This window comes from Syngnathus acus, chromosome 8, assembly GCF_901709675.1.
Source record: "Syngnathus acus chromosome 8, fSynAcu1.2, whole genome shotgun sequence".
Classification (NCBI taxonomy): domain Eukaryota; kingdom Metazoa; phylum Chordata; class Actinopteri; order Syngnathiformes; family Syngnathidae; genus Syngnathus; species Syngnathus acus.
Window position 1 is genome coordinate 8,147,955 of NC_051093.1, and position 12,109 is coordinate 8,160,063.

General features: G+C 39.5%; 1 protein-coding gene across 3 annotated transcripts; it reads left to right on the plus strand.

Moving 5' to 3' along the window:
- The first annotated feature begins 209 nt into the window (after positions 1 to 209).
- On the plus strand, positions 210 to 11,425 carry LOC119125708 (choline transporter-like protein 2). 3 transcript variants are annotated; one of them, XM_037256490.1, is made up of 22 exons: positions 210 to 390; positions 5,339 to 5,387; positions 5,467 to 5,540; positions 5,606 to 5,690; positions 5,770 to 5,854; positions 5,963 to 6,076; positions 6,177 to 6,237; positions 6,321 to 6,444; positions 6,549 to 6,632; positions 6,722 to 6,834; positions 7,237 to 7,368; positions 7,445 to 7,544; positions 7,651 to 7,743; positions 7,862 to 7,946; positions 8,026 to 8,288; positions 8,446 to 8,540; positions 8,761 to 8,864; positions 8,940 to 9,013; positions 9,099 to 9,169; positions 9,372 to 9,460; positions 9,560 to 9,644; positions 10,095 to 10,762. In XM_037256490.1, the coding sequence occupies exons 1-22, from the start codon at positions 345 to 347 to the stop codon at positions 10,280 to 10,282; spliced, it is 2,214 nt and encodes a 737-aa protein (XP_037112385.1). In that variant the 5' UTR covers positions 210 to 344; the 3' UTR covers positions 10,283 to 10,762. The 3 variants fall into 3 exon arrangements, with proteins under 3 accessions (XP_037112385.1, XP_037112387.1, XP_037112386.1); XM_037256492.1 differs by lacking the exon at positions 10,095 to 10,762 and adding an exon at positions 10,850 to 11,425 and having other exon boundaries at positions 212 to 390; XM_037256491.1 differs by lacking the exon at positions 210 to 390 and adding an exon at positions 3,842 to 4,211.
- The last annotated feature ends 684 nt before the right edge of the window (positions 11,426 to 12,109 follow it).

A 12,109-nucleotide genomic window follows, 5' to 3' on the forward strand; every position in this document is an offset into this window, starting at 1 on the left:
AATTAAGAATGTTGAAAAGAATTTTAAAAAATGACAGCCATAGTACAGTAGCTCCAACCATTTCTGCTTCTGTCACTTAACGGTATTGTTATGAAGACGCGAAACACCATTACGTCCCGCTTCTCGATGCTGATTCGCCGAGCGTCACGTCAATCAAGTGTATACTCTGTTGCGATTGGTCGGCATTCTTGTTGGAGCAAGACCCCTTTAAACGGTAGTAGGGCAGTCAAGATTTTTGGAGCGGACTTTTACCCTGTGTTTAAATGGACACAGATCCTTGACGACCACCACTCCCAAAGGCTGTAAATACACTCAAGTCGTCGCCCAGAGCCATTTGGTGTGACATGAATTATTCCGATACAATGGAACTTCAAGAGACAACGAAATACGGTAACTTCGTTATTTTATGCGCTGCTTTGATGCTCAACATTTTGATAGCCAACGGGACTTTACGTTAGCTACTCCAAACAAAGCCACATTGCATTGCGGCATTCTTCAAAAATTACGTCAACAAATGCAAAGATTTCATGATAATGCCATGTGCTCGATTATTACTTCCACCAGCTAGCTGACAACAACCGGACCACTTTCACTCGTCACTGCGTTGTATATGTGCAAATACAGTGATAGTAAACAACTGTTTTCACACTACTTGAGAATAAAATGCAGGAATATAGATTTTGAAATGTGTGCCATCCATGTTGTGGGGCTCTGGCTCAGTGTCCTAAAACAATATCCTTTGCTTGTCCAGTTGCTGCCACATTCCTCACATTGGTATGGCAGTCAACTTAGCTGTCCAGCATTGTAAAGGGTGCAGCCCAGCTTATTAAAATAAAATAAAAAACCTCAACATGGGGAGAAGGTACTTCCCCCCCCCAGCTAGCTGCGCCTTTGTTCCAGTTCTTGTCTTGTTCTGCAGTAATTATACGTTTATAAACATATTGCTAGTGCATAGAGATTAATGTATCGTGTATTTATATACTATACAAGGGTATTTACTATGCATGTGCGCGTGTTATATCTGAGGACTAAAATACACAAGATGATATCAAGGTTTCAGATACTTCTTGTCCAGAGCTCAATACACATAAGGAGAGTCATAAATGTTGATGTGTCTTCAGATTTCTTGGAAAATGTGACTTAAAATTTTGAGTCATTCTTTAAAGTCACACGGTGCAACACAAATGCCAATGAATTGAATACAATGACAAAATAAATTTGATTCATCTACTACTCGGAATAAGAAATATTCATAGAGAAGCATTTATTAAAAAAAAAAAAAAAAAAGGATCAAATGAAAGCCATTTTCAATAGCCAGAGAACCTTGAGGTTTTCAAGTACTTAGTTTAGGCATGGATAATTTTACCAATATTTTGCAACCCTAACGTGGTATACAAACTAGTCATCATCTGGTCTGTTCCCCTGCTGTACCTTATCTTATTGAAAAACATGTCCAAGAATTCAAATAAGAGCACAGTTTGCTGTGAGTGCTTTTGCAAGCCTTATTTTTCAAACGCAGCATGTAGTTAGTGACATAATGTACGCTGATCACGTCTATGATCCAGGCGGGAGAAGTCTCTTTCATCTACTAATAGATCTTGAATATTTTATTTATTCAAATTGTCTTTGAGCCAAACTAAATGTACAAGAAATGTTTCATTTTTGCTTTACTTTGACTACTTTGTTTTTCCCAAGCCATTATGAAGTTTTGAATGTGCAGCTTTAAAATTTAATGAAGGCATGACTCATAAGCTTTATAACATAGACATTATGCAGTGGAATTTTTGATGAATTGTATTATTGAAACATACTACACTTGTTTCCTCAAGTTAATATAAAAAAAAACATTTTTAGGATTAAAAAAAAACAACTAGTAAAGCACATTAAAATAAAATGAGTTTAAGCGCTTTAGAGGTTTGAGTAATTTTTAGAAGTTGGAGTATGACTTTTGTTATCCTTGAACCAGAGTAAAAAAAATAAAATAAAAAATACAGATACTGGCCAATTTTTACACTCAGATGGAAAACTGCCAAACAAACTACCCAGTGCCCTCAATGTTGAACATATCTAACTGAAGAAAGCTTTTCAATCGTTCAGAGCTGTGGGGTTTCATATCGAGTAATTTCCGCTATATATATAAAAAAAAAAATACCACAATGACAGGATCTGTAGCAGCCATGCCCTGCTTCAGATGAACTGTAATTAGAAGCCATATTTAGACGAGCGCTTTGAAACGTGATTCAAATTCTCTCTGACCTTTCTTCTCGTGTCGTTTGTTAAAGCTTGTGCGTGCAGAATGTTTCATTCTTTACCCACCCATAACAAACAAGTAAGAATCCCTCCATAAGTGAAGCCACCTGTTTTCCATTTTATAGTGCTGCTGCCTTTAATAACCCGGATCATGTGAGTTAGCTAACTGGGGTTCTTGCCAACTAGTTAAGCGTGATACTTTTATTTACATTGAGAAGTGAGAGCTATAGATGGATCATGACACGATGGGATCTGAACCACAGGAATTTTTTCCATTGCTCTCCAGTCCAATATTTATACTTTGCATCAAACAAAAGACTTTTCGCAAACTAGCTTCGCAGGTGTTAAAAGCAGTGGAAAAAAATAGATGCATTATTTTCACAAATAAAAAGTGGCCACGTTAATTATTGTACTGGAAACAATGAAACGTATTTGCTTGACTGATTCCAGGTGGTGACTTTTTTTTTTAGCCATGAAACTAAATATGCGGAATGAAATTAAATAGACATTTACGCTCTACTGCTAACAGCATAATCTGGTCAAAACACAAATGTAATGAATAAATGTTTTCATTAGCTATTGATTCCATCTTTGTGCTTCACTTCATGAAGGATGTAATATGTTGTACACTGGGCCAGCATCTCCATTTTTTTCTTTTTTTTTTTATTGTGCTGGGTACAATATTAAGTGGAGGATTAAGTTGGATAAGTGCCCACTGATGACTACAATAACAAAGGCTGGGCTCGCCATTGGGAAATCGGAAGTGGTCAGGAAGAAACGATGACACAGCAGCTCAGCTGTAACTGCATGCCACCCATCCATCCGTTTTTTTCCTGCTTATCCTCACTAGGGTAAACAAAAATATACTGTACGCAGTGGCCTAGAATGACTCTCTGATGAGCGTGTTGGTTGGAACATAAATTGTGAAAAAGGGGGGACTTTCCGTAAACTTGATGTAATTTCCCCTTTCCGAAAAAATATCTTTTAAATTTGAAACACATTTGTTTGCATGTATTGCATCACAATTGTAAATGAAAATTGCTTTATTATTACATTATCAAAGCTCACACACTGGTAGGAAATGACATTTGCGCACGGATAATTAAATTAAGTTTTTCGCAAGTTGTCTGGTTTCAAAACGTGGAATCGGATTAGCCTCCTGCGGAGAGCTTTTAGCAGATTAAAACTGTTACCACAGTCACCACTTTGGATCCCCACCATTGAAAATATCGCTCGGACTGGTACGTCCATGTGAGGTTCAATCTCTCAACCAAAACAAAAGGAATGGAAAAATTCTGTCGTGCTCCGTTACGTCATCGTCTGTTATAAATATCCATTTTGTCACACTGTGGGCTCTTTGTTAAAATCATGAATTCATCTTTCTGACTCCAACACAACGTCGCAAAATGAAACTTGCACATGATAACACTTAAAAATAACTCCTGGAGTCCAAATTTCCCCTGGATTTTGGAAAACACATGTTTCCAATAACACAACATTTTATTTTTCCTTTCCCTCTCTTTTATATACCACAAGTTTCCACCCATTCTTTCACCCAGACACGCCTCATCTGAGTCCCCTCCCAGACTTCCTGCAGATGAGTTTCGTTTCTCTCATCTCAGGGGTCCAGCAACAAGAAGCCAGTGAGCGAGAGGTTTGTTTTTAGAAGTGGGAGGAGATACACAGGTGGGAACACTCATTGGGAATTGTTTCAGGATAAACAAGGTGAGGCAGAAAGGGGGCATGAGAAAGGTGGAGACTGGCCAGGCGCACAAGGACAGGTTAGACTGGTTTCTACCCACGCGATCCTCACGTCTCCTCGCTTTTTGAGAAACTACACAAGTAGGGGTGAAAAAAAGCGCCAGTTAAGTGTCCTTGCAAGGGAAACTACATAAGAACAACATTAGCCACAGAAAGGAATTTCAAGATGCCAGAGGAAGGAGAATTTTATGGAAAGCATGGTAATTACCCTTCCGGCTCAAGTTTCAAGTTAGCCTAGAAGTATTTTACGTTTCTTTTAAAATGGTTTAGCTGACGTTAAATGTTTCGAGACGTAACAGCGTTTCGGTTTTGTTTAGGGGTGTGTTGCTGAGTATCCAAGGTGTGACCCACATGTTTGCTGTTACAATTGAATTCAAATGAATATAAAGTTTTGAAAACGGCTGGATTTGATTGAAGCTAGTTAGGCCCCATTCCTCTGACCTGAATCAACTGAAAGCAACACGATGGTATCGTTGCGGATACTGACAACAACAAGCACTCAATGTTTTAGGAAGTGGTTTCTCTAAGAGCCTCTCTCATAAATGCTTGCTGCAGCATTAATCCCCTTAAAAGCATCCATAATCGAGATGCAGACATATTGTCGTTCGGCTAGACTGTGATCCATTTGTGCTTGCAATCAAATATTTCGTGTATGTTTAGTCATCTCATCATCTGAAAACAAATGCACTTCTCTTTTTGTGGTAGTTATGCTTCCTCTGTTGTCAAATACGAAATGGAAACCTGTGCTTTCCCATTGAAGTCTTCATGGCAGCAATTTTCTTTGGCAGTTTTGAATTTACACTACAGTTAAAATTAAGAACAAGGGTAAACACTCTTATGAAGCTTCATCGAACTGTCAAGTACGAATTTAAATACTATCCAGCTAATTTATTTATGTGACATTGTTGAAATTAATACCTTCCGTGTTTGTTATGTTTGTTGTAGTTACTTTCAGTCTTCTTTTCAAAATATATTGACAAGCAACTCCATTGTCATGTTTAAAACTTATTACAACAAAGGATTTGCCGACCTCTAGTGGCCATCCAGGTTCCATGGACTCATTCTTTCTCTGCTTTTGCTCGCGCTTAGTCACTAGGGAGGAATTTGCTGGGTTGCCAGGCGTGTCTGTCTGCCTATAGGGAAAATGGGAGGAAGACTGCTATGACTGCCTAAATCAATTTTCTTTTTTAACCCCCCCCCCCCCCCCTCTTGTTTTGGTTGATTATACAAAGAGTGTGGTTTGTTTTTATGGGTCTATTTTACAGTGCAACAATGTTATGTAAGCGAGTTTCCTCAGAGACTGAATCAACTCTGCTCTGTTTTACAGGAGAGCCGAGAAAATATGATCCTACATTCAAGGGCCCACTCCAGAAGAGGTGAGAGGGGAATGATAAGATTTTATTGGATGATTTTTTTTTTAATCCCAAATCCTCTAAATCTTTCTCTTGTCTCCAGGAGCTGCACAGACATTGTGTGCTGCATTCTCTTCATTGTTGCCATAGTATGTTATATTGGAGTGGGAATACTTGGTAAGGAAAAAAAAAAAAAACATTTCTTGCATGGACAATATATTGAATAGCTTTTTTTTTTTAAGCTTGGTCTCAGGGTGACCCCAGGAAGGTGATCTATCCCACGGACAGCCGAGGCCAGTTCTGCGGGCAGGCTGGCACCCCTCTTGAGTGAGTCAGTCACTTTTGGAATCTGTGGAAATAGCTTGCAGTGAATGTGAACATTGTTTCTCTGGGTTCTCTTGATCAGGAAGAAGCCACTGTTATTCTACTTCAACATCATGAAGTGTGCCAGCCCCGTGGTGCTGCTGGAGTTCCAGTGTCCAACCACACAGGTTTAATTTTTTATTTTTATTTTTTCCACTTTGCAACTGTTATGACAGCTTAGTGTCTTTTCAGCTCTTGCTTAATGATGAGCACGTTTCCTCTTCTTCCCTCATTAGATGTGTGTGGAGAAGTGCCCTGATAAATTCATGACATTGATCAACGCTCACGCCAGTAGAAAAGACTTTGACTACTACAAGAACTTCTGCAAGGAAGGCGTGACTAACTCAATGGTGGGTTTAATAAAATGAAAATTTCACCTAAAGGTTGTTCATAAAATATCATTCTAAACGGTCCCTCACATACTGTCTGACCAGTTTGAACATGTTTCAGGCTGTAACCCAAATTCTCAAGTTAGGCCTGTGTCCTGCCATGCTGACCCCCAGCAAATCTTGTGAGTTTCAGTCTCATATTTTGTCACATTTCCCTTTAAAAAAAAAAAAAAAAATTGTTTACACTCATTGAATTTCCTTTCAGTCACCCGTAGGTGCTTCCCGGCTTTGGGTCAAAAAGGAGGAGTGATACTTGTGGGAAATAACTCTCACTTTGACGATGGAACTGGAAAAATGAGAGATGCCAAGGATCTCGTAGATGGAGTGAAGTGAGTGCTGGAATTATTACACATCTTCTTTTAAATGATTTACATTAGGATATGGTCTAAATGCTACAAATCATATGTGAGCTCAAAGCTATTTTCTTCCACAGGAATGCAACTGTGGTCATAGAAGCTCGCCAGGTGGTCATGAAAATCTTTGAGGATTACACGCAGTCTTGGTACTGGATCCTGATGTAAGATTATTTTCCAAAATGTCTGCAAAAACCATAGATTGTGTTAGCTTCCTTTTTACTTACCTGCTTAAACGCTTGGCTCTCTCCAGAGGTTTGGTTATTGCGACAGTCCTCAGCCTGGTCTTCATCGTCCTCCTCCGCTTCCTGGCAGGGATTATGGTCTGGGTCATGGTAGCCTTGGTGATCATAGTGATTGGATATGGTAAGATTTTATAAATTCATATCTATCCATACTACAGAAATGTATTTATATCATAAACTATTATATACAAACTTAATAGTCACAATAGAACTGATATAAAAAGTCTACACACCCCTGCGTAAATTCTATATCTTTGTGATGTGGAAAAAATGAGACCGAGATAAATGTGTTCCACCGGTGTGTCCTAAAAAACAGAATGTTTTTGAAAGCGCAAGCAACCTTTCACTTCCTAGTTCATCATGTTGAGTCGGCAACATGCCTCCGAGTAACCCCAAATAAATGATTATCCATAATTTCCTCCTCCTGGTCTAAATTAGTCTTATCATTTCCCACATATGTTCTCAGTTCTTCATTTTTACTTCCTTTTCAAAAATACTTAAATTATTTTATTTCTTGATGAAGGTATCTTCCACTGCTATATGGAGTACGATGCCCTGAAGGGAAGACCTGGAGCTGATGTGACCCTGCAGGATCTCGGCTTCCAGACAGACTTCACAGTCTACCTTCAGATCAGACAGACCTGGCTGGCCTTCAGTAAGATCAACAGAAATGTATGTAAACACGCACGTTTTTGCAAATTCTCACCACCGTTGCTCTTCTACCTTTTTAGTGATCATTCTCGCCATCGTGGAAGTCATCATCATCCTTGTACTCATCTTCCTCAGGAAACGGCTTCTCATTGCCATTGCACTCATCAAAGAAGCCAGCAAGTAAGAGATCGCTTTTGAATAGCGTCGAAACATTTAGCCGCCGCTCGCTCGCCAGAGACTTGGTAAATCATTTGAAAGAGTAGAAATAATGATGTTGTGTTTACAGGGCGATTGGACATGTGATGTGTTCTCTCCTCTACCCACTGTTCACTTTTCTCCTTTTGGCTATAGTCATCGCTTACTGGGCCACCACCGCAGTGTATCCTTTTCTGTCCCACCTCGATTTTCGACGCAAAACATTCGACAGGAAGTCCCTGACCCTGAAAAGAAGTTCTGCAACCATTATTGTTCCGGTTGTCCTTGACATAGCTGTTCAGTTTCCTGTCGACTTCAAACGAACCCATCTACAAAGTGTTCAACGAGTCGGCGTGTGAGCACTCGAGGAAAACGTGCGATCCAGCTGTGAGTTGCTGAAATTATTTTGATATTGTTTACGTCTGTCAGTGAATTTAAATCTTTTTTTTTTTTTGTGTGCGCACAGAACTACACGACCACGGCCATGAAATCTCAGTGCCCGGATTCCGAGTGCCTTTTTGCCTTCTATGGGGGAGAGACTGTTTACCACAAATACCTGATCGGCTTGCAGTTCTACAACGTCTTTCTCTTCTTTTGGTGTGCCAACTTTGTCACAGCGCTGGGACAGATGACGTTGGCGGGGGCCTTTGCCTCCTACTACTGGGCTTTTGTCAAGCCGGCCGACATACCTTCTTTCCCAATATTTTCTTCTCTCGGGAGATCTCTCAGGTGTGTTTTTTTTTTAATTTATAATATTTTTTAAAATTTTATTATTGTATTTTCCTTTTTGTTTTTTTATGTAATTTTTTTTATTTTGTTCAATTTTACTATTGTGTATTTTGCTTTATTTGACAGACTGTCACTTGAATAACTTGTACTGTTTTAGGTATCACACAGGAACCTTGGCTTTTGGCTCCCTGATCCTTTCAATCATCCAGATCATTAGAGTTCTGCTGGAGTATCTGGATCATAAACTTAAAGGTCAGTTAGTTTGTGAAGACTTTGTACTATTATGTACTGAACTGGGCATGTCTTGTGCATGATTAGTTTTTGTTTTGATTCCGCCTTGGTCCGTACGTCTTTTGTACCAAAGGCTTTGCTATCTAGCATTTTATTATTTTTTTTAGAAAAAAGGCCTTGCAGAAATGACACATTCCATGTTCTAATGCACATCTTGAAGTTTTTCTTTGGTCTCTTCCAGGAGCCCATAATAAGTTCACCAGATTCCTCCTGTGCTGTATGAAGTGCTGCTTTTGGTGCCTGGAGAAATGCATCAAGTTCTTAAACAGAAACGCCTACATTATGGTGAGTTGTCTGTATTTTAAACTGACTTTACTTTTTGGCTTTTTAATAAGACGTTTTCCCACATCTGGCCACTAGGTGGCGATATATGGCAAGAACTTCTGCACAGCTGCCAGAGATGCCTTCTTCCTGCTCATGAGGAATATAATTAGGTTCGTGCTTTTTTACTATTGCAAATATTTGTTTTTTTAAATCCACTTCAATGCTGTTCTAAAATTGCTTAATTGTGTTTCCTAGGGTGGCTGTGTTAGACAAAGTGACAGATTTCCTCTTGTTTTTGGGCAAACTTCTCATTGTCGGGCTCGTGGGTGAGTGTTTGTCGTCCGGTGTTCTTCACGCTTGATTAGAAATTTCCCCCAGGCTTTCAAACCACATTGCGATGACTATGCCGATTGTATAACTTCTAGTTTGACCTCACAACATCAGAACTCATTGATCTTGATGAAAGTGCCCCAAGCAGGAAAAGACAATGATACCATTGTGGGACTTATTTATTTTCTCCTACTACAGGGGTCTTTGCATTTTTCTTCTTCTCTGGGAGAGTGAAGGCCTTTGAGGACACCGCCCCCCATCTCCACTACTACTGGGTACCCATCCTGGTGAGTCATGAAATACACTTTACATAATAGTCAATAAATGATGATGCAATAGTTGTAATGTTTTTTTTTTTTTTTCTTTTCCCTGATGATGATGATTAGACTGTAGTGGTTGGCTCTTATCTGATTGCCCATGGATTCTTCAGCGTGTACGCTATGTGCGTGGACACACTGTTCCTCTGCTTCTGTGAGTAAAACCTCCTCACCGGTCACCTAACAATGACACACTGAATGAAACGGTACATCAAAAATAACGATTTCCGCTTACTGTATTTTGAACAGTAAACAAAATGTTTTCGGGCCGTTCCGAACTTTGCCCTTGCTTTGTTTTTGGTGTTGGGCTGTCTGCATGAAAACGGGTGTCTTAACCGGAAAGCTATTAATGAAACGACTCTTTCATTCTGTGGCTTACAAAAGTCTTCAAAATGTGATTTTTGGTGACTTTTTTGCTTGCTTGCCTGCTATCTGACTTTTCTCTTTTTGTCTCTGCCCCCCCTCTCCTACCCTCAACGTATTCCCCTCCCCTTTTTTCCCCTGCCAATTTTAACACCGTCTCACCTTCATAACTAAACGTCTCATCCATTCACTAACCCGCACACATTTTTTTTTTTATATACAAACTCACACGCAAATAAAGGTGAAGACCTGGAGCGTAATGACGGTTCAGCTGCGAGGCCTTATTACATGTCCGCTTCTCTCCGTGAGATTCTCTGGAAGAACAACTCGGAGGGTCCACCATCTTCTGCTCTCCTGCAGGATCAAGAAACCAATGGGGGGAAAATGTTTGAGGACACAGCTTTCATAGACAGGAAATTTCTCGATTAAGAAAAAATGTTTCGATTTCTTTCATTTGAAACTTAGAAGACGGGTCTCTTTTTGAGCCGTAGGTCTCCCAAGCACGCTCAGAAGTGGCAAGGTACCCCAAAACAGGGAAGTTTCTCGAACACAGTCGGCTGAATACTAGTTCCGTAGCCACGTCTCCATCTTCCTGGAGTGTTCAATGTGATTGGCTGTTATGTATTCACGCTGCAGGCCAGTAGCCATTTGATACCACTTATGTGCCTACTTTCCTAATTTAACGATCTTCTCAATGCATCTTTGAACGTAAAGGTTTAGAATGGAGAATTAGAAACTTTTCAAAGAATTGACCTGTACTAACGACCGATGACCTAGAAGCTTGATTTTACTTTGTACTGTTAGCGTTTTGAGTTTTTACTGTGAATCTACCTAGTTTGATGGTAACCCCTTTCAACATGTTTGCCAATGTACTTGTTATATAATAAAGCAGAATTAATTGCAACAAAATTCAGGATTCTAAAATGTCATGTTTTGAAGTAAACCCCTAATTCTAGTAATGTCAGAGTGAACATGTTTTTTTTGGTCTCTCTTCAGTGGAGGATCTTGAGAGGAATGATGGAAGCCCGGAGAGGCCATACCTCATGCCCGAGAGCCTCCGCAAAGTCCTGAACAAGAAGAACAAGGGTGCACCAGCTCAGTAGAGCATGTCCTTCTCTGCTAGCAGCGATGGCGTACTTGTGGTGTGATTGGTAATTGTAATCAGAGCACCCAAAAAAAAAAATCCAGTTGCTTCTCAGAAGCCCTCAGGTGCACATTTTTGTTAGAAAGAGGGAATACTTTTTCGGCTTCAAGAGACTTAACGATATATCAGTTATTTATTATACAGCTTTCTGAGTTTAACAATGTTGAAGCTTGTTGTATATTTGCAGTGCAGTAAACACATTTGTACTTTTTTCAAAATAGCATCATGTATATTTTTCCATATTTCATAAGTACATGAAGGTAAGCTATAAGGAAAACTGTTTCATACTTTGTAGTTATTACCTTCGTTATTTTTGTGTGAAAATGTCTCATGTTGCATCACTTTTTTAAAGTAACACCAAAGCCAATGACATGTTTGTGTCTGGCTTGAATTGCAAATATTTTTGAAATAAATGTTTTGTACATCAATCTTTTTTTTGGGGTGACTTTCTGTGCAATTACAAAAACAAACCCAAGACTGCACGTTACAGTAAGTTTTAAGTCTCGTAATGTATTCTAGTATTATTATTTTTTTTTCTCCATGCATTTCAATGAGAGGATACAAATAAGGAATGTTTTTCTCTTTTTATTGTACATGCTCTAAGATAGAACTCGACCTACTAAGGGTTACAAGCGTCTCATGAGCCTCATGTGTGCTCCAGGATAAATTGTGACTTCATTTTGTTTGCACACTTGACTGATAATTCAGGACTCACCTCACACAAGGTTGTTTTTCTCAGCAATTGTGCGTCATCAGTCTCGAGTGATTAATAAAGCCTGCCGGTCAGTGAGGGGTGGCTTTCACTCTAGTCTCCATGGAGAACACCTGAGTGGAGCCCTTACGACTGGCCGGTATGCACTTGATAAGAGCCACTGTGTCCCTGGCAACCTGAAGGATGGTAAACAACAGGTAGGTAATATCAAAGTGAATATGTATGTCAAATATTTAAATATCAAAGGTCAATAATGAAGGCAATGGGATTTCCATTTCAAGTGCTGGCTGACACTCGAGGGAAGGACAGTTTTTTTTTACAATGCCTCACTATGAATAAGAGCGCCATAAATTTCAAATTCAAAGTTGGACACAGGTGGACTGGAGGAACACATTTTACT

What these genes read in the sequence shown, in the direction of transcription:
- LOC119125708 (XM_037256490.1), top strand. Translation starts at nt 345, where the DNA reads ATGAATTATTCCGATACAATGGAACTTCAAGAGACAACGAAATACG. An exon ending in ACAGACCTGGCTGGCCTTCA is followed by an intron (nt 7,369 to 7,444) that starts GTAAGATCAACA and finishes CTACCTTTTTAG; the next exon opens with TGATCATTCTCGCCATCGTG. An exon ending in CTCATGAGGAATATAATTAG is followed by an intron (nt 9,014 to 9,098) that starts GTTCGTGCTTTT and finishes TGTGTTTCCTAG; the next exon opens with GGTGGCTGTGTTAGACAAAG.